At 40.5% G+C, this 20,281-nt stretch overlaps 1 protein-coding gene across 2 annotated transcripts in view; it reads right to left on the bottom strand.

The window, feature by feature from the left end:
- The window catches only part of LOC122774411 (low-density lipoprotein receptor class A domain-containing protein 4-like), a 183,753-nt gene that overhangs the window by 116,418 nt on the left and 47,054 nt on the right, over window positions 1–20,281 (bottom strand). For both annotated transcript variants that reach the window (XM_044033653.1, XM_044033652.1), the window contains exon 3: window positions 3,260–4,152. In XM_044033653.1, coding sequence (XP_043889588.1) covers window positions 3,260–3,299 — 40 coding nt within the window. In that variant the 5' untranslated portion in view covers window positions 3,300–4,152. The remainder of the gene's footprint in view (window positions 1–3,259; window positions 4,153–20,281) is intronic.

Raw genomic sequence — 20,281 nt, 5'->3', positions numbered from 1 at the left:
GAAAATAAATAAGGATCAATCTGAGTAAAGCTGGGATAGGCAACACATTCAACTGTAGGCCTTTGCAGCAACAAGACCTGGGTTTGGGAGATTGCATGTTTTCTCCCACAGTCCAAAAACATGCAGAGATGAATTGGACGTTCTAAAATACGGTGGTTTGTGTCTACGTTTGCCCTGTGATGGACTGGTGACCTGTCCAAGGTGTACCTCACCTTTGGCTATATTATGTCAGCGGCGATTGGCTCCAGTGGCCTCGCAACCCTCATGTGGAGGATAAAGCGGTGAATGAATGAATTCCACGATAACCTTTCAGCACACTGTAAATCTGCTCTGTGTAAAAAAAAAAGAGCCACATAATAAAAGCAATAAAACAAGCGTCAACGTAGGTGGAGCATTTCCGAGATGGAGAGATTATCTCAGGTCCGCTACTCCCATTCCTATCCCTTCTTTACATTCAGGACACAAAGTAAAGAAGGGGAAGGGCTGGCTATGTTTACATTTCATGCTCCTGGCACACGCAGCACACTCCTAATCTTTTTCTTTGCATGTGCTAAAATAAAATGAATGCTTATCTGGTGGGTGTGGCTGAGGACAGTGAGTGAACATCAGCATAAAACAACCTGGGGATGAGACTCAATGATAATCAACTTTATTTTTTGCGGGGGTCCTGCCGACTGCAGCTTTGTACATTTACACATTATCTGTTCTTCTGGCTCTGTGAGTCAGCACATTCAGTTTGAAATAAAATAATGGATGTAGCATGAAGTCTCAGCTTTAGTTGAAGTGGGTTTACATCACCACAGAAAGAACAGAGTGTGAGATATAATCATTTGAACACGGTGCCTGGAGTCTGTGGAAAAGTATGTATCGATGTGAGATCAGTATGTCTATTAGAACCATAGAAATCACCTGACACTGTGTATTTCCCCCCCCGGGTAATGATTTCCAAGTGCTTTTCTGCAGCCTCCTCCAGGTCTTGCGTGTAATGAATGTCTCTACATTGAGTCTTGTTGTCACTAAACGCTTAGGTTTCTTTCTGGCTGTATGTTTAGGATCAGTGTGCTCATGAAAGATGAACACTCAACAGGGTGCTGACACTCCTGCATACCTGTGCATTCATCCTGCTGTTTCTGTGCACATGAATAAATGCCACGAGCATATACCATATAAGCTCAGGCAACAACAGAACCAGCACCACATTTGACAGATGAGGTGTTAGTTCTGGGTCAGGACAGGAGCTATTTCTTTTTTGCTCAACATCTTCTTGTCTCATCAGGTTTTTATTTGTTCATGAACTTTGTTGGAGAAGTTGAGTGTTTCCGTTTTTGTGTTTTGTGATCCACAGCCTAAACTTTCTTTATCACCGATTTGTATCATGTGGTGACGCAGACTTCCGGTTTGACGAGTGAGGCCTAGGAAGTAGTGTGGAAGAAGCAGTTAGCCACCAGGGGGCGACTCCAATTCAGTTTGAATGGAAGACAATGGGAAAATTAGCCTGTACTAACTGTTCCCATTCATTCATTCATCATCTACCACTTAATTCCCCACATGAGGGTCCAACGCAGGACCAAGTCCATCGTCAGTCCATTGCAGGGCCAACATATAGAGATCATTCACTCACACCTATGAGCAATTTAGAAGGTTCAATTAACCTCTGCATGCGGTGGGAAACCGGAGAACCCGGAGAAAATCCACGCATACGCAGGGAAAAGATGGACGCAAACCAGGAACCTTCCTGCTGTGAAGCAAAAGTGCCAGCCGCGTGCGCCACAGTGTGGCTCTATCATGTTCCCATTTAAAGGAAAATAAACTATTAAGCATGGCACATGTGACTGACTACCAACATGTTAGCACATGTTAGTTCAGATGTTAATCCATTGCAATGTGCATCAGAAAACAAGGAATGGTATCACTGAGCATGGTTATTCTGTGTGCTGTGACACAGACAAGCAAACTGCGCTTTTCCATACTCATACATATGCAGTCATGTGACAGGAGAGGGGAAAGAACATGACAGAGACGTGTCATGTCAAGAGTGACTGATTCATGTATTTCAATATATGTGTGAAACCTGCGGGTAAAAGAGCATGTTTTTAAGTTTTAACCCAGGTCACATGTTACAATGAGGGTGGAAGAACGGCAGCGCTCGTCAGAAAGAGACGCAGACACAGAACACGGAGATGAGCTGAAAGGATTTCATGATCAATGAGGATCAGGAAGGTGGCGGCTCTGTGACAGTTGAAAGGAGCTTCAAACGATCACACTTTTACTACCTGTTGAAAAAGATGTGCTGTAGCACCTCCTACTGACGAGGGGTGGAACACACAGCGGATAAATAAGTTTTCAGGAAATGGAATAAATGCTGGGGGGTTTTTTAAACTGTGAATGAAGATTTTGCTTGTGTGAGAACATATTAAAACATGTTTAAAGTATGTTGAATCATTGCTTTCGACTGTCTAACGAGATGACATCAGCACACTCAGCTCAGTGTAAGGGTCAGCGCCGGTCAAAAACCATGTAGGGAAAACAATGAATTCTGAGTTCGTTTAACATTAAAGTGTGTTGCTGATTAATCTAACATCGTTCGACGTGTTTAAAGGGCTTCACTTCACTCTCATTTTTATATATTGATGTATAAAAATATATTGATTTAAATATTGATGTAGACTGACTCAGATTAAACATTAAATAAAGTGTGCATTCTTAATGTATGTTCAACCTTTAGTGTAGTGAAAATACTGTATTGTATACAGAAGTAAAAACTCCTTGTCTTTCTCCACATTTTGGGCCAATCAGCTCAGCAAATGCCCAAACCTTTTCCCAGAACACATGTTAACATTCGGCACAAGGAAATTTAATATTCATTAGCCGAAGCTGAGTAAATTGACGGTCTAATGAGCTTTCACTGCTCGACTATCTTTGTCAAACCTTGCAGAAGCAGTCTAAAATATACGTGCAATCACGACATAACGGCTTTAGATCATGTGCACTTCCCCGCCTTTGTCCGTCACAAAATGTTGGGACTAATTTGGACAAAGATCCCAAAATAAACATAAACGTGTGGCCACAAGAACTAGACTGGATTGGACAACACACTAACTCATGTAGGTCCTTATTCAATTTTATTATTAGAACCAACCTTGGAGGGTGAGCAGGAAATTTACTATGGCAACCTGAAAAATGTCCTTCATACTCAGAACACACACGCGCACATGCACACGCACACACACAGATAGTGTGATATGATTTTTATTTTTACCTTTGAAGGCATTTGTGGCTGGTAAGTCAGTTTCCTGCATACTGCTCCTTCCCACACTCTGTCAGCTGCTGCTGCTGCTGCTGTTGCGATGGATGCCAATACACCAACCTTAACCAGTCCGAGCCGGGGCCACGGGGGGGAGGGAGGGTGGCCGAGAGGAAGGGGTGGCACCTGCCATTCTCACTGCCATCTTTCTTCATCAACAGTCCATGTGTGGCAATAAAAGAACCTGTTGCCGGTCAAACTCTGGCATAGGTGACTGTTTTTTCTCCACTCCTCAGCGAGACGGCGCGTCAGTCTTGTTCACTAAGTGTGCAGCTGCCTGGTTCTCTGCAATGAGTGATGGTCTGGAAAGTCTTTGGGCTGTTTTTACTTAAGGTGTGAAAAGATGGCTTAAAGGAAGAGGAGCGTAACGTGAGGAGATGCAGGGTTTTTTCTTTTTCTTTGGGTGGTGAGCGCTGTGAAAATTTAGAGGAGGAGAGAAGTTTCAGTGTGGGTGTGTTTTTGTGAATTCTGTTGGACCAGAACACAGGCCCAAAGCCATGTCCAGTGCAGGGTCTTTCAACTTCTAAAGGTGTCTGGTTGCAGGTGAACCTTTCAACCTTCCTTGTGACATTTAGTTTTTAAATCAAGAAGCTATTTCTTTTGTCTATATTTTAGTGTTTGTGATTCACACAGAGTCAGGTTTGTCTCTTTAACTCAGCTCTGATCAACATCTTGTCTCCTTGGATTCTCCTTGCTGGCTTGTTTCTGTGTTTTCTCCTTCCGTCGTCTCTCTTCCTCTCTCTCCCTCTCTCTCTCTCTCTCTCTCTCCTCTCTTAGGTCTTTTGTCCCGCTGCTGCAGTCTGGAGCTCAGCACGAGGTACTGAGGTGCTCTCACATTGGCACAACAGCTAGAGGAAGAAAAAAGAAAGAGAGAGAGAGAGAGACAAAAACACAGACAGGAGCAAACTTAGTGAATAAAATCATGAAAAAACAAACAACAATAGGCAAAATGAATACAAGCGCTAGTATATCTGCTGCCCTGCAATGACCAGTTGAGGGAAAAGAGCATAAAAACAACACTAATCCACATCCACCCACACACACACATGCCCACGCTCACAACCACAGTGTGTGCCTCTCATATTGGATAGTGGGTGGGTGGCTGGCTGGCATGGCCCCCGTTAGCTCCTCTCAGCTACCAGGTTCTTACATGAAAGGGAAAAGTTTTTCTGAAAGCCAAGCACCGCCTGTGACCCTATTTCACAGAGGGGTGGGGCGGTTACAGAACCACATGTCAGTGTGCCACTTTGAAGTCTGCCTGATAAACAGGGCTAGAAGAGGCTGCAGCTGAGGAAACAACAAAACTTTATTTACATTTCAAAAGTGCCAAGTACTGCTTTTTGTCAGGGAGAGGAATAAAAATCCCCAAAAAAGAGATGAGGGGAAGAGAGGGAGGAGGAGGACGGGATCAGAGGAAAACCAGTTTTGGTGAAACAGTAACAATAAGTATTCTTTTTGTTGTTGGAAAGAACATTCAAATCGAAACGATGAGAGGAGACAGATAAATCATAAAGTAGGAAGGCATGCGTTCAAAAAAAGAGAGGAGTAAATGATGAATTTGAGAACTATGAGAGCAACAATAAAAGACAAAGAGAAGAGGAGGAGGAGGATGTGAAAAAAAAATGTGAAAAGATATCAGGCAAAAAAAAACAAAACAACAACCATGAGATATTGAGTTGCAAGTTTAAAAAAAGTTTAAGGAAAGAAACAGCATGGGGTGAGAGAGAATGATGGAAGGAAGGGAGGAATTTGCTGGCGAACAAAGCAGACAGACGGTACACAAACACACGCCCTGTCTGAGCTTTGCAAAAGCTTGACAGATCTCAGTCTTATCCCAGCTGCGTTTGCTCCTTCTTATCGAGTCTTATCATGGTAAGAATACAGACAACAGCCTGTGCCTCCGCAAATGGAAAAGTGAACAAACCAGAGGACTCGGCTGCTGCACCGTCGACAGACATTTACTTCATTATGTGCCCTTCTTGTGCGTCATCATTTTGTCTTGCCAGTGACTAAGCAAAATTAGCAGCCACAGCTTCTCAAAGACCACAGAGAAGAACAGGGATTAAAAACTATTCTGGGCTTGCTGCAGTTTCAAATCCTTAATTGGGCTGAAATGAGATACTTTGGATTTGTAGCGATTAGCCAGTCAAAGTATTCCTCAAGGAAGGAAAGGGCAGAGGGAAAGGAAAAGGATGAAAGGAGACAGTAAAGAAGCGAATTGGCCCTTTTACAACATTAGTGCAGAATTATCACACATTAATCCTGTTTGATATCGAGTGGAGCGGCTAAAGTTACATGAAATAATAAAAACTGCTTTCGGCTTTGACCCAGACTTGTTTTCAGGTCTGTCTGATCTCACAAATGTTTGGAATAAAACTCACACTTTGGTCAATGAAGTCTGGGACATTCAGGGAGAACATTAAAGACTTCGATGTTATTAAACGACAGTTCAAGATCAGAGATACTTGATGTTTTCTCAGCTCGTTGAAATGAGCGTTTTACAAACAGTAATGGAGCCATTTAACAAGTCTTGTCTGTGTTTTGATTATCTAAATAGTTTTAATGTTTATTATGATGCAGGTTTTCGGATAGTTCGGAGTGCTTTAGAGGGTTTTTATCGTAACACAGTAAAACACACTGTTCAGGTTCAATTGTTTTCAGTAGCAGGGGAAACAGCACAACACTGCAGCAAGAATTAATGACAACAGAGAGACCTTTCTGCTATTTCAATAGCCACGTGCACTGGCTAAACTAATATAATGTGTTAGTTTTAGCTAAGGCTGCATCCACATGACATGACCATTCAAATAGCCATGTGCTGATAACAGGAAGCACGCTGTCTGTTCAGTATTAGGTTGCTTAGTTGCAGAAAGTAGCACAAATGAGGAACAGCAATGTTGCAACCCCACAATTTTTAAACTAAAAAGGGGCCGTCAGCATTTCCCAAAGTCTCTCTCTCTCCCTTTTAGGGCTTCAAAAACTGGAGTAATGTGGGTGCCAGGCATTAACATAGCAACATGCATTTTAAAACTAAATGGACTAGAGCACAATAGACAGTTCTTTGTGAGTGTGCGGCATTGTCACTACGAATTCACAAGACATTTGAATTCAGCATTTCTTGTAACAGAATGTTGATTGGGGGTCACACGTGTCATTTTATGTAAAAATGAATACTACAACAAGATAAAATATGTTACATTACTCTGGGTTCTCTGGATGGTTGTTTGTCTCTTTTAGTGCTTTCAGACCGACATGGTTCTGGTGCCATTCAGGAGCCTCAGAACCTTGGTCTGGCAAACCAGCCCCCATTCACACCAGTTTAAGAGAAACCAAAGTGGGAGGATGTTACTTGGCGTTACTCAGGCGGAAGTAAACACAACTCTACTTTCCACTCATCTTCACAACCCAGAATATGACACATCCACTGATGATGTCACGCTTCGTGAGGAATAACCAATATTTTTTGGTTACAGCTGAGAACCAACTTTTCAGGTTCTGAACCAATTTTTTTTTTTGTCCCTGAACTGGGAACCAGTACAAAGTCCTGGCGTTGTGAAAGGGTTATGTGAGGCCCTGGACTGGTGACCTGTCCAGCATGTGCCCTGCCCTTTTTCTCCAAAGTCAGCTGGGATTGGCAGCATGTGGAAAATAAAGTGGTAGAAGACGAATAGATACCGGAAAGCAGAGAAATAGAGCTTTGCGCCCATATGTTGCAATTAATATGACCACTAGTTGCTGCCAACTAGTGGACAGAGGCTTAAATACAACATAAAAACACTGTTCAGAATATCTTGACACTGATAGAGACATTAAAGAGACTGTCATGCTTTGAAATGGATCCATATTTTCTCACACCTGTAATTGTCCCATCCCGATACCTGTGTGTCGTATATTTAACTCAAATAAGACACTAAGGAGACTTTGACCGTCTGCGTTATTACTGTAGACATTGATATGACTCGTCCAGTGGGTCACACAGGGACACGTGCTTATCAGTGGGACCGCAGTCAGACAGACAAACATGGATTGGGGAACAGACTGTTTAACCATGTGGCTGGTCACATCTGTTACTCTGAAAATTCAAGCATGCTAAGAATGCACTTGCATAACGGAATAAGAACTTCGGCCACTGAGATCATTCACATTCTACTACAAAAACAAAAATGGACTGTTTGTATTTAGTCTGACACTTATCTAAGAGTATCAGCCAGAGGAAATACTTCATTGAATGCCTTTATGAAAATATCTGGGTGTCTATTTGGGTTTTGATAACAAGGGCGAGACTGTTCACAGAACAGCTTAGGGCTGAATAATTCATTGCTTTCAAATCAAAATGACAAACAGAAACAACGCAATTAGCAAATCTCAAAGGCTGCTATAGCATTCTTCTATTTTTGATTGTTCTATTTTCTCATATTATTCATACATGTTGGAAACAACTCATAGGTTTACATTTCCATCCTCGTATTAGAATATAAAGTAGTTAACACTCATTTGTTTTAAATATACTAGTGAATACTAAATTAAAGCTTGACTTAAAAAGACTGATCTGCTTTGATTTGTTTATTTTATTTTGAACATGAGACATACACGTAAAATATAAATGACAGGGAAAAGGAAGATTAGATGAATCAATAATCTAAATTATACATGTTCAAAAGGTAGTGGGAAGAAGTTGAAACTTATCAGGCCCAACTCCTTTTCCCTTTAATTTTATATTCATATTTAACATATTATGTCATTCATTAGACATATTAACATGATCAACGTAACCATAGAAACAAAAATCCCATTAATAACAATAATAATATTTAATGGTAATATTATCATTTACATACTACATCATTATTACTGGTGAAAATACGATTACTACCACCACTATCACTACAATAACAACAACAACAACAACAACATAAGTTACATAATACCCTGAAAACACCTTGTGAATATTATCGCTCCCCCTTGTCCCTGCACTGCGTGAAAACCCATGTCTTTATACATGTTCACTCTGCGCTGCATCGCAGATTTACATACATTTACATTGTGTTCATGCATTCTCGGGAACGTGGCCAAATGTGTCCCTGAACAACTTCAGAATGTGGTTTTTCTGATGGGATCCGAGGAGATAATGGCTGTGTTAAGACCTGTAAGTGACACTGTCCATATGTGATGGGGTCATTCTGGACACATGTTAATGACAGCAGGTCTAAATGTGGCCTGTGGGTGACAGTATTCACTTCATGCAATAATAATGGAAGCCAGTGTTGAAATACTCCAAAAAGGTTTTTCAAATATTTTAAAAACATTACTCAGTTTGAGTAATCTAACGGTAAAAGGGCACAGATTCTGTACTTCAGTGAAACAGTGGTGCTTCATTTTTCCTACCCAATCTCGACTCCAGTCTGACAAGTTTGGCTTGTGGCCACGGCGAAGTAAACAAAGCTTTTTCTTTTTTAAGCCCAGCAGCTTCTGTCTCACACCTCAGTAAGAACACAGCCGACTGTTCATCTACGAGCGAAGACAATAAGACAATTATCTTTTTTGTTTAACCCTTTAACACCGAGCGCATCGCAGGCGACACATTTGCACAAGCACGCAAAATCAAAATCAAAACCAATATGTGGTCATTACGGTAATTTCACTGGTCTTTGTTCGCCAGAGAGGAGACAGTTGGAGACACATCTATACATAGTTTCCATTTTTGTGGTCTGTTTTTTGACATTGAGACATAAACTCAAAGAAATGTTATTTGAAATATGTTTTATACTGTTCAAATTTCAAATTTAACACACAAAACCTGGCGTTCATGTGCAAATACACTGTTTTTCTAAATAAAACCTTTTGGTTTTCTTCATTTAAAATTGTTAATACACTAATATAACATGCAGTGAATTGTAAATAACTGCCAGATATTGAAAGTTATTCTGGAAAAATAGGCAAAAGCGCTTACTCGCAGGACATTTTCTTGCCCTTTTATGGTTAAAATAAGCAAAAAAAAAAAGTTCAGGTGAACATTTTGAGACTTAGGTGTTAAAGGGTTAAATGTGACATACATTAAAAAGTAATGTAACACTTTACAATTAGCAATTAGACTAATTAGTTAAGTATTACTTTTTCACTGAGTAATGTGTTATGGACAATGTGTTATTTTTCCAATAACTAGAGCCCATCACAGCGTATTAGATCACAGTCTCACATCATCTTCTATCTTTCTTACACAATAAAGCAGAAAATATTGAGATGAAAAAAAACAACCTTTTTTTTCTTTTTTTTTTCCTTTCGGATGAATTACCAAAGTTATTATTCGCTGTAGGGGAAACGTATTATCTGAACGTGTGAAATGATGCACAAAATGACTGGCAAGCAAAACCAAACAAAGGCATCATTTGTCATATCCTTGTCTGATCTGGCTTGGTGTCACGCTGACTGCCAGCGAGGTGTGACACAATCTGACAGCCTTAATCTGGATATGCATCAACCCCGAGTGTGGAGATGCCAAACAGACAGAACGACAGACAGACATCGGTCAAGGGGGCTGAAATGCTCACAGAAAGTATGTTATTTTGTGTTGTTCATGGTGAGTAGGAAATATTATTAATATTTCACGTGAGTGGTCCCATCACGACTCGCCTCGCCTCGGTACGGCACAGTTATTTTGCTTTTCCATTAGCGATAATACCTACCTGGTACGTTTTTTTAATACCTGCTCTGGCGAGGTTCCAAGCGAGCTGAGCCAATGCACACGAGCGTGACGTCCGACACAGGAATCAAAGCCAACAACGCCGAACTGTAGATCAGTTAAAACAACTTAAAAAGCCTGAAAACGTGCGTTAATCTTCAACATTTAGCACGGAAATGCCTAAAATCTCAATATTTAACAGAGGAGTCTGGTGTATTTGGCGACAGCACAGCTGAAAGCCTGCGAGCTGCCGCTGTATTTCAGTTCAGTGACTGTGTCAGACAGAGTCTGTGTTCCAGCTTTTTAATGAACTGATTCTAATGATTCAGTTACACTGAAAACAACTGCTTTACAAGTCACTAGTCACTAGTTACTAGTTTGTGTGTGTCGCGTATAAAAATAAGTCACAACAGTTTTATGCAGCCATGCTGTGATGACTCTGCCCACATTGAGGTGGTACCATAGTAATGGAAAACCAACCAAACCGTGTAGAGCCGAGCTGCGTCGTGCCGAGGCGAGGCAGGACCGTGAAGTGGAAAAACGGCACTAGTGATTTATCATAAAAATGCCACAAGGGGGAGCTTTTTTCTAGTCATTGGAGAACCTCCTGATTTATAATTATCTTCAATAATAAATTGAATTTACTATTGTTTTTGTTACTTTAGAAGGAATTCTTTATATGACACCAGAGCTGCTCCACCATGTTGTTTCACCATTCTACTGACTGAAGATAATTATAAATTACATGATGAATAAATACATGTTTTCATAAATACATGAAAACATGACGTTAAATATTGTATTTGATTTTCTCTTGACCTTTAAAATTCATGTTTTTCACGTTGAACTGTAAAATATTCATGTTATCTTATATGATGTGATGCAAAGAAACGGATTATAAGGAAACATGATTTAAAATTCATGCTTATTGATGCTGCGATGGGCAATTCAAGTTCTGTGCATTTTAGAGCCATTTTGAGAGTTTAAAGTATTTTGTTTTTTACAATTATTATAATAATATCACAATGTCAGTCATAACATCCACTGCCTCTTACAGAGTGATCACCATACACCACACAGAGAATGTCTACGAGACAGAAAGGTGGTGAATCACAGACTAATCTTTAACTTATAACAGTCACAGCACAAAATAACAACAAAGAAAGACACAACAAAAAAAAAACCCATTAAACTAAGAATAAATACTTTCTATATTGAATGTTTGCTGTGTTGAATGGACCAGAAAGAACTTTTGTAAAATGTCTACTCAGACAATCAATACTAATGGACAAACTGACATTAACAGACAAGAGCCATGTGGAAAATGAGTCTACACTTCAATCAAAAATCCTTTCCTCAAGTATTCCTTGAGGATTTCTTAAATGTCTCTTATTGCATTACTCTGTATGCGGGCTTGATTGGGCTGATTGTCCTCCCGAGGATCAAATCCAGACAAAAGATGGGAAAGTCTAGCAAATTAGAAGATAAATCAAAACAGAGATGGGCTCTGAGCACGAAACACTGGGCTCACGTGCATCATTTGGTTTTATTGAGCTAAACAATACATGCAAAGTGATGAGCTACAGAGACCCTGATCACCATCAGGGTGCAATGAACTTCTTCCACGGGAATGGCTGCCATAGCAACAATTGGACAGACTACTGTAAAAGTAATCTATCTCATTAGTTTCAAAGGCAAAGTAAGACTATTAAAGAGAAGGAGGGCTAACAGTGTTGCTGTGGATTGACCACATTTGTCCTCAGTGGATTCTCTCATGGTGAATTTGCACTGGTATGAAATCTTTTGACGCTTAAATGAGCATGAAAAGGGGACGATCACAATCGTTTCCCCCCGCAGACGTGAGTGAGCAATCCATTTTAGAAAACAAGGCTACATTGCTACTCCGAGGCATGACATCACTTTAACAACAAAATACAAGGAAGGAATTCATCCATCAATTATCAATACGGTTTATCCTTTCAGGGTCACGAGGGGAGCTGGAGCCAATTCCAGCTGATACTGTGCTCGGGCATCACCTGCCACAGGACCAACATACAAAGACAAACCACCATTCACAGTCACTTTATCACATACTTTGTCGCCAACAGGATTTGGCATGTGTACTTCTCATTACTAGATATCTAGAAAATTCAAAAACCATGGACTATGTCAGCTGAGATTGGCACAGCAACACCTGCCATCCTCATATGGAGGACAAAGCCGTTATATTGTCTTTGTTTCTGCATGATTCCACAAGAGGTGACTGGCAACTTCCTTTGACGTTCTGCTGATTTCTGCCGTTAGAAGACGACAAACCATAAAAAGGTGAACTAATAAGATTCTCTGTATCGATCACAGTCTGAATCTTGCCAAAATCATTTTTATCAGATATCAGAAAAGGAAAATAGGAAAAAAGCTCATTGTGACATAATTGCTTTGCTAAAACACAGCGACAGATGACAAGGATGTGGGTGGTTTGGGGTTAATTCACTTTACTAGGAGGTTAATGCATCAGCACAATTGTCTTTTACACGGCTAAACTATTTTAAAGATGTTAATAACTATATCTGCCTATACTAAAAAATATCTGAACTCATCACACTCAAAGCTTTTCGTTCCATCTTAAATGTGGAACTCCGAAACTGTTGTCTATTTGAATGTATTGTTTGTAATCTGTCTGGTATTTATTGCGACGTGTGTTGCTGACCTCTTGGCCAGGTCGCCCTTGTAATCAATGGGACTTTACCTGGTTAAATAAAGGTTAAATAAATAAAAGTTATCATATTGATAACTTTTAGTTTGATAGAAATGTAAGGCTGTGATATGAGTATCATATCACGCCATTCCTCGTCAGCAACAATACTCAGACAGACTGTGACATTCAGCACGGATTAGCTGGTATTAAGGGGCCAAAGTGTGTCAAGAAAATATTACCCACACCATTACACCACAGGACTGGACTGTTGACATGAGGCAGGTTGGGTTCATGGATTTGTGCTGAAGAAGCCAAATTCTGTGCCAACCATCTGCAGCCTTAGCAGAAATCCAGATTCTTCAGAGGTTGCCATGTTTTTTCACAACCTTCCAGCGTCGCTGAGGCTGCGTTGTGTTTCCCTGTGTAATGTGACATGCTCGTCTGCTGGTGCGGACCATCCACGGTGAGGTCTGTTGTGTTGCTCATGATTATTCAGTGAGTTACCGTAGCTTAGTCTGACTCTGTTTACTCTTCATTCAGACAACAATGTTGTTCATGTACACACTGATCTAATAAGTTGCCCACCGGTGTTGCCATTGTTTTATTTTCCATACAGTACAAACCCCTACATGGTCAGTTTTCAGAATGTGAAAGTGTGTGCTCAGCGCCGCGGCAGCAGAGCGCACACAGTCACAGTCACTAAGGAATGGATAATTATGACACGATTAAAGGGGAGATGATCAACAAGGAGGATGATAATGGATTATAAACACATTATGGATGTTTCACCTGTCCCCCCCGTCCTCCCCACCACCCCACAGATGGGTCAGCACTTTCACAAGTGTCCCAATGAACCAACAGTGCAACACTGTCGCCATAGTTTAGGTTATAATGAAGAGAGATCTTCTCTGGTGTGGTCTATAATACCTGTTTTATTTGTGTATTGCCTTGGAGGAGCATTACTACACAGTGACATCTTTAAATTGGTCTTTTTTCTGTAGTCCTTTTACTCCAACTTTGCTTCAAAGGTACTCTTTTCTTATAGCTTACCAGAAAATGAACTTCAAGACTTCTCGCCAAAAACAAACACAATGCCTTTTTTTTTTTTTTTACGATATTCTGTAGCCCTCATACAGTCAGCCACAAACCATTGCACTTCGTACTTTCCAATTAAAAAGGGAAATGTTGTGGATGCTTGGATAAAAGCAGCACAAAATTCTCACTATTGTGAAACGACTGTTCTCTAAAAGGGCCCCTTTGAAAAGAACAAACACTTAAACTTCGTCTGCTGAATACATAGAAACACACACACACACACACACACGGATCCAGCCTTATGTGCCTGTTAAAGAAGTATGTAAACACAGAAAACATGCAGGTGTATGAAAACGGTGGCAGATACACACACACACACACAAAAAAGATCACACAAAGAAGAACAGCATGTGCAGAAGCGACAGGCAGCGGCAGCAGAGACATTACATCCTGCAGTCATGCAGCAAGAATTCATCTTGTTCCTCGTGACCAAAGAAAATATAAAATAAAGAAAATCAGACGGCACAGCAGAGCCAAAGAGAGCGAGCCACCTCCCCAGAGAGGGAGAGAGAGAGAGGGAGGGAGCTCAGAGGAGAAGACTGAACATACACCCACACAATGACAGATGCTAACACATACTGTACATGCACATACACACCCATGTCGCACCCAAACCCACATAGAGCATATGAATGAAAAACATAATATAACACAGATACAACACAGTCACCACGCAGGGAAAAATATGAATGTGCACATCCACGAGAGGTTGGCAGGACATATCGTCTAAGGCCGTCTTCACACCTAATCGTCTCTGCACTTTTATTGAAACGAAGCCAACCTTTGGAATAACGTATTCCCCTCCTCGCCTGAGGCGGCGCTGCATCACGACGCATACTGAAGGAGAATAGCAAAACATGGAGCTGCATCAAATCCTATCGGTCCTGGGGTATTTTATTTAGTTTGATGCGAACATACGACACATATACGCTGCAACAACGGGCTCAGCCGCGTATGTTTTGGTTGTGTTTACGCACAATGCCCTGTGTTGTACCCACAGCAGAAATGAAATACTGTGTGTTAGGCCATGTGATGGAAGTACAGTGTCTGTTGCCCTACGTCGGCTGAGAGTGGCTCCAGCTGCCCCTGCAGCCCTCGTAGAATAGGCGACAGAAGATGAATGAAACGCGCCCATTAACCGGTACAAGCAATAAATAAATGTAAATGTCATACGACACGATAAAATGTCCTGCCAACAAATGACAATTTCTTTCTTGTCATGTGTTAGGATTAAAGAAAACTGTGTGATAATGTAGCTGGGTTTTTCTAGAAAGGTGAAGCTCTGAGAGCAGGAGGTCACAAACAGAAACCTGTTAGTTTGTATATGGATTAGAGCGATGCTACATCTTTCTGCCCCGGTCCCACTGGGTCCAATAGAGTATTAACGTGATGCAATTACTGTAAGATGCACAAAGTTTGTCCTTGACACACAACGTTAGCACGGTTATTTGCTCTTGTTTTCCTTCATGATACAGTCCAGCCAGACAACATCCACACTCTGATGGGGATTCAAAAATACCACAGAAAGAACCATCACGCTTTAGAGGTTGATGTAAGTGGAAATTGTCCCCTTTAAAAAGAGATGCGCTCGCTGTTTCTGTCAGACGCGAAGCTAATTTCTCAAAAACAAATCAAAATGACTTTTGTCTCATCTCTTATAACCGAGGACAAGTGGAAAATGTGGCTGTGACTCGCTGAGTGTCGAGAGGAGATGAGGCACACACATTATCAGATCTGTGACATGGTGGGAGTGCCAGTGGTTATGGGCTAAGTGAGGACTGGACTCTATTTTTAGTATATGTGAATGGGGGCATGTTCAAGCTAAAACAGCGTGTTCCTTTTTTTTCTTTTTTCTCTCTCTATATAAGGAAAAACTACAGTGAAGCTAAGTGTTCCTCATCTTGCAGCCCCCGTGCTCCCACAGGTGCCTTGACCTCACTTTGGGAACTACTGTTTCATGCCACAAACTGCAGTGGGGCCACAGTGACATTTCAAACTGAATCTTACCAGTGAGCAGGGCAAATAGGTCGAGCCATTTTGCTCTAAAAAGGACATTAGAGGTGACAGTACATGAAACAACTTAATCTTTAAGTTCAGTCTCTCAGCAGCCATAAAACCGCAGTGAAGCAGGGAGCTGACTAAGGAAAATGAATGTCATAATAATGTACTTCAGCTCAGAGTCCGTATGGAGCTTCCCAGTCACTGCACACTGATCGCTGCATTATTCAGACAAAGGTTTCTGTTACTAGACTGTTACTAGACTAAATAATTATAAAAATAAATTCATCGGACTTAATAAGCAGGGTTATTCTCTGTTGCTCTGAGGCACAGGCTCATTAGTTTTACCACCGTGAGCTGTGTTCATGTTCACATGAACATAGAATAAAACATAGAAAGAATGAAATGCAGTTTAACATTTTCACACACACACACACACACACGAGTCCATGCAAACCTACTTTATCGTGTCGTGTTTGAAGCCTTTGTTTGTGTAAGGCTAGAAAATGAATGTGTTACTTGAACAACTGTCACTGTCACTGTGTGTTTATCCCTGTTACAGCCTGTGACCCACCATTCACAGTAAAATGACATTTACATCTTTGCGTTGACTTGTATGTAAGCACTTTAAAACACGTTAATAGAACAGTGATGATTTAAGTCACGCTCCAGTAACTGAGTATGGGACGTCCATTAAAGCTGCTTTTGCACTACGTGGTCCTGGCACGGCACGTTTTTTTTTTTTTGCTTACCATTAGCAATAGTACCTGGTACCTGGTACTTGTTTTAGTACCTGCTCTGGCGAGGTTCCAAGCTGAGCCAAAACTCTGTGTGACATCATCAGTCGTCGCAAGAGTCAAAACAAAAAATGTCGAAGTTAAAAAGACATTAACACAGAAATGTCTAAAATCTCAATATTTAAAGGAGAATTTAATTTAATAAATGCCCTTAGGGAAAGTATTCCTCTGCATTTGACCGATCCTAGAATTAGGAGCAGTGGGCTGCCACACTCCCCGAGTAGCAGGAACTACTGAAGAAAATATTTTATTATTTTAATTAACTGATTCTAATGACTCAGTTACTTCAAAAACAACTACTATACTATATATACTATACTATACTATGCTATACTATACTATAGTAATGGAAAACCAACCAAACCGCATACAGTCGCGGTGTGAAGAGGCGAGGTGGGACCATGTAGTGGAAAAGAACTTGAAACCGACAAATAAAACAAAATAAATACCAGCTGCCTTGATTTGACATCTTTTAAGACTCTTGTTGGACAGAGTAAACTTTTGTCTCCAGAGGGCACTGATAAGAATTCAGGGGAATTTCAAAAATGTCAGAGCTGCTACAATCATCACGTCAAAATCAAAAGAGTGTTGTTGTTTTTTCATCTTGAGGGATATAAAACACTAACTCACTATCATCAATCAAAACAGACAAGGTCCTCGTGCTTAATTTCTCAAGTGAACACACAATGTGCTGAAGATTTTCAGCTGAAAATTATCACCGGGCACGTAGTTCTCACAGGGATTCATGATTCACACTTCATTATTTGAAAGAAGTTGTTTTAAACAAGCATTTGAGACTGCGCCATTGTCAAATCCAGGAAGACAATGCAGACTAATGAGTAATAACGGTGATTGTTGTTGAACATTAGAGTCCTGATTGTCCACTGATTGTTGTCATCAAGTAAGAAACACAATGACACAGCTGACAGTTAGACAACCTGTCTGTCTGAAGTGACAAGCACACAGTTACACTCACAACGTACAGATTACTGTTACGTTTGTGTGTTTTGGGTGTGTGTGTGTGGGTGAAGCTTAATTTAACTACGCAGATTAAATACAAAGATTTCAAAGTATTTTTATTTAGAAGTATTAATTGAAATTTTATCAAAATCACAATATGGCCTGCTGCATGTTTCAAATACTTTGTCATATTTCAGTATTTCATATTTTAGTTCAAATATTGTCCTGACCTTAACACATCTCACTCAGTAATCATTTTTTATGTTTCTCAAATGAAAATGAGAATAATTATGTAAAAATCATCATTCTCTCTGATATAGCGGATGATATCGTAATCACATTTCAGTCAAAATTGTTCAGCTTTAGCCTGGTTGGACTTTGTACATGTCTGAGCTACATCACTAAGTTACACCCCGATATTTGCTTAATAGCAGTTGATGGAAACACACACAAACGTGCCATTTCTTTCACCGAATCTTTGAAAATCAGGTTAAAATTTGCCATGCACACATTTGTACCCTCCCATTGTGTATATTGATTACGTAGGAGAGTTTAATTAGACTAGACTAGAAACATATACGAAAGTGCTGCCTGGCCTGAGGCGTCAGTCATGCTGTATCACCACCACCTATATGATGACTCATTCTGTTTCCTATTACCTTCTCAGGACCCTGTAATGAATGATAGCGTACGCTTTCCTGGTAACAAATACCTCACTGGGACAGTGTGTGTGTGTGTGTGTGTGTGTGTTGCATTCATGCACACGCACATGCACACAACTCACACACACACAAATAATCACACACCAACACTTGGGTTGTTCCCAGCAGTCTGAATCATACAACTCATCTTACATACATAAACAGGGCTTCTTCACCTCAAGCAAACACACACTTTAAACACACATCTCGCCGCCAGTATATGGCCATAACAAAGGTTCAGAGGTGTGGTATTAGTGATAATGTGTGCCAACACTGAGAAATTCCCACAGAGATCTCGTAGCCCACGGCGATGGGATCACTGTGTGCGCAGCTATAGATTTTTATAATCTTATGTGGTCTCTTTCTGTGGGGGGGCCATTTCTGCTTTGTGAGATAACACACAACAGAGAGTGAGGGTGGAATGTGAGCGGGAGGAGGAGGAGGAGGAGGTTTGTTTGAACGTGGAGGAAGACATGGAGAACAGAGAGTGGAAGGGACAGACTGTCAGTGTCAGTGTGTCTGTTATTAAACGGACTATGGACCCGTTCTGTGCTGCTGGCACCTGTGAGGAGCAGAAACATACTGTAAGATATGCAGATGACACCCTCTGCAGGTGCAAAGATGAACGGTTGTTTTGGGACACTGCGTTTGGTGTTTTTGTTGTTGTTTTTTGGGAGGGGCGGGGTTCAGAGCTGGCTGAATCTCCACACTATGATCAGACATTAGAGACATAACTGTAGCTGACACTCCTAAGATTCCTCAGGGTATTGCTGTTGGCAGATATCTTAACCAAAGCAAGTTTGCATAAAATTTAACTTTTAACAGAGGTAGAAAATTGTGAATGTTGACTTCCGGTGATCTTAGGAGCGTCAGCTACACTTTGTACCTGAAAGCTTTGAAGAAGTCCTGACCCTTGAGCTACAACAACTTCTTACCAGAAAACAAACAAACAGTAAGTTTCATTAGATATGTCCAGAAGTCTATGTCATGATTATCCTGGCCAAAATAATTGTGATTTACAATATTGTAGATTCTTAAACTGGTGCAGGCTATAGAAATAGAAAATATAGAAATTCACCATGATCAACTTATTGTAAGTCCATTTTAATCCCGATAAGCGATAATATCATACATTATTCCATCACGACAAAATGACACAAATGTTTTTAAGTATCATCTCTACTGTGTAGATAATAGCTTGTTTAGTGCAACTTCAAATCACCTCTAAATACTGTGCATTTGCTCACACAGACATACACTAGATATGTTATTGTAAACATCAGGATTGGACCAGAATGTGTGCTCTACTTATTATTACAGTGAACAAAAAAAACATGAACAGTATCCATGGATTGAACAACACTGTTTTTCACCATGGGATTATTACTATGTTTTCTCATTGTGCCACTCATTGTTACCGGCACAATAAGCAGCATCACCTTCCACCTCTTTATCTACATGATGATGATGTTTTTATTTATTCTCCGTGCAGACACATATTTGATGACTTCAAATCCCCTCTAATCTCTGTCTCTTTTTACCTTAACTGTTCTTTCATTAGCACTTGGGTTCACGGCTGCGTGGACACTTTCAACATATCCAACTTAACAGCATCAGTAACGGAACACAAGAGTGACAAATGATACTCGGCTCATCGTCCATGTTACCGCTGTCAGAACCTCACGTTCTATTCAGCATCACGCTGTTATCTTGCTTATTAAACATGCTGATATGGTGTTTACATGCTACACTGTTCCCGCTCCTATCAACCATGTCTCTGACATTAACGTGCACAAACACGTTGACAGGATATTCAAAATTAAAAAAAAAAAATCAATTTACTTCACTTTCTCATTGAACTTTTCTCCGGGAAATGATAGATTGGATTTTATTTTGGTGGGTTAATGCCTCAACACAGTCTCCTACTGTAAATACCACAACCACATTCTCAATCATTATCTTTGGTATGGGATGTTCTTTAATGCCGTGATGCTTTTAGCAGAAATGAGGGTGATTATAACTATAACAGTTTCCTGGTTGTGTTTAGGTACA

Source organism: Solea senegalensis, linkage group LG9 (genome assembly GCF_019176455.1).
Source record: "Solea senegalensis isolate Sse05_10M linkage group LG9, IFAPA_SoseM_1, whole genome shotgun sequence".
NCBI lineage: Eukaryota > Metazoa > Chordata > Actinopteri > Pleuronectiformes > Soleidae > Solea > Solea senegalensis.
The sequence above is the reverse complement of the archived record's forward strand: the minus strand, read 5'-3'. Positions and strand labels throughout refer to the sequence as shown.